At 44.4% G+C, this 2,243-nt stretch overlaps 1 protein-coding gene across 8 annotated transcripts in view; it reads left to right on the top strand.

Annotated features, from left to right (window-relative positions):
* Dmrtc2 (DMRT-like family C2) overlaps window positions 1-1,655 on the top strand; it is a 5,594-nt gene extending 3,939 nt beyond the window's left edge. For 7 of the 8 annotated variants that reach the window (XM_013508723.1, XM_013508722.1, XM_013508724.1 and 4 more), the window contains exons 7-9: window positions 269-368; window positions 485-659; window positions 1,122-1,655. In XM_013508723.1, coding sequence (XP_013364177.1) covers window positions 269-368; window positions 485-659; window positions 1,122-1,234 — 388 coding nt within the window. In that variant the 3' untranslated portion in view covers window positions 1,235-1,655. The remainder of the gene's footprint in view (window positions 1-268; window positions 369-484; window positions 660-1,121) is intronic. The other variant, XM_005412427.1, reaches the window with a different exon arrangement.
* The last annotated feature ends 588 nt before the right edge of the window (window positions 1,656-2,243 follow it).

Genomic DNA, 2,243 nt, shown 5'->3' with positions numbered 1-2,243 from the left:
AGTTCAAGGCCAGCCTACACTACAAAACAAGACCCTTTCTCAAAAGCATAAAAAATAAACTGACGTCAATAATATCCTGTAATCCATACAGGAATCTGGGAAGAAAAACTGTCAGGGATTTTCATTCCATAGAAAACAAAGCAGGCCAAGACAAGGCACAACAACACTTACCCAAACCCACAAAGCTCAATAGCCAGTAGGCTCTCATAACTCTAATCCTCATGTCTGTTTATTGTTTAATTCCCCTGACTTTTCTTCTTGGTTCTAGATGCTCCACTGTGATACTCCAGTCTTGTGGTGCCCCAGACTCTCTTCTGCTGCACCCGCAGGTCCTGGAAAAGAAGTGGCATTCAGGACCCAGGGAGGAGGTTGAGCCTGGAGGAGGGGAAAAGCAAGGGAATGTGAAGGAACTAAAGATAGAGGTGAACATACAGGGGTAGGCAGAAATGATGGCTCCTAGGCTGCTTTTCTCTTTCCTTTGTAGGCTCCTGGATCCTCTCGCCTGGCCTGGACATCTCCTCCCTCAGAGTGGCAGCTGCAGCAGGAGGCAGCTGAGGCTCTTGTAGGTCTGAAAGACTCATCCCAGGCTCCCCGACTGACCCCTTCTGTATCCCCCAATCCCACCTGGATCTCCCTACTCCACCCCTGTGGCCCAACAGGTAAACTGCTTCCTGAAAGGAGAGGGTGCAATAAGGGTGGCTGGGAAATGATTACTAGAGTAAGCAGGGGCTAACCAAGGAAATAGGAGGTCAACAAATTGAATGTCCTCAGGTCCAGATCCCCAAGCTCTTCAGCCGGGCCTCTGGGATTTCAGCTGAGGCTTCTGACTATGGCATGCTAGGCTTTGGAGTCTAGACCACCAACTGCACAAAAGGAAACCAGGGAATGTTTCTGAAATAGGCAGAGATGTATTCAGAGACCTGGAGCTTTAGGAAGACAAGTATGGTGGGTTTGATGAAAGGGCAGGAGAAAGCAAGACTGGAAATGAGAAAATCAGCAAGGAGGGAGTCTGTGTAATAAACCAGGTGAACAGCTTGAGGCCTGGATTAGACAGGGTAAACGGGATTTCTGGGAGGGAAAATGGATGTGACCTGGTCCTGCTGCTTCCTGCTTGCCTATAGCTCCCACTGGAGGAAGAGGATTCCAGCCTGTTGGACCCTCTCTTCGATCCAGCCCAGCTTCCTCTGTCTCTCTGCATATTGGGCGTCTGGGATCCATCTCCCTCCTAAGCTAAAATCCAGAAGGGGAGGCTGCCTCCGTGGGGTAGAGAGGTGAAAACCTATGGGCACTACATATTTGGTGTTTTACTTAGGGGTTTTGCATGGAATTTAAAGTAATATAAGCTTCAAGATTTTTTTTTTAAACTTTTAGGTACTTCATTAGCTTTCAGTTCCTTTTGTAGTATGGGCATTTCCTTGGCCAAAGGTGGATACTCTAATACCCCTCCTTGTGCCCTGGGACCTATTTAAATCCTCAAGAAAAAGGAAGTTGTACAATTTAAACTGACAAGGATCTAAATACATTTTTTCATGAATTCATGTGTTATATATATACCTGTGCACTCATGTGTGTCTCCATGAATATGAAAATGGGAAAGTATTTTCATTTTGTGTTTAGGTTTGTGTAAGTAAGCAAAAAATAAACGTTCGTTGTTTTAAGTCACTGAGAACTGGGGATTATGTCATCACAGCCTAATTTTTCAGTCAGCCACATCCTGACTGAAAGAAAGGACTTGTCCAATTCACTTCTCAAAATGAAATCAGCTATTCAATAACTACCACAAATAAACACAAACTTGAATTTTTTTATTACAGCCAGATAAGAGCGAATAGAGGGAGATAACAAGAGATTCACTGATGTAATAATTACCCATTCTAAGCCAGACATAGTTTTCTGATATCCAAAGGGCTGCAGATTTTTATTAATTTTTATAATTATAATGGTACCTCAGCTCACAGACTTAATTTGTTTAACAATTTGGGGGATGATGGTCATGTTTGTGCTTGTGTGCGGAAGATGGCCATGGTTGTGTTTGTCACCAGTGTGCAGTTTGTGAACCAAAGCAAAATTTTGTTGAACACTTTTTTTTTTTGGTCTTTTTGAGATAGGGTCTCGCTATGCAGTTCAGGCTCACCTTAAGCTTACCTTGTAGCCCAGGCTGGTCTCAAACTCGCAACAGTCCTCCTGCCTCAGCCTCCTGAGTGCTGGGATTATAGGCATGTGGAACCACGCCCGACTTGTTG

The sequence above is a fragment of the Chinchilla lanigera genome, unplaced genomic scaffold (genome assembly GCF_000276665.1).
Source record: "Chinchilla lanigera isolate Chin_1 unplaced genomic scaffold, ChiLan1.0 scaffold00154, whole genome shotgun sequence".
In the NCBI taxonomy this organism is placed as follows: Eukaryota; Metazoa; Chordata; class Mammalia; order Rodentia; family Chinchillidae; genus Chinchilla; species Chinchilla lanigera.
Note: the sequence above shows the minus strand (reverse complement) of the source record. Positions and strands in the feature narration are given on the sequence as shown.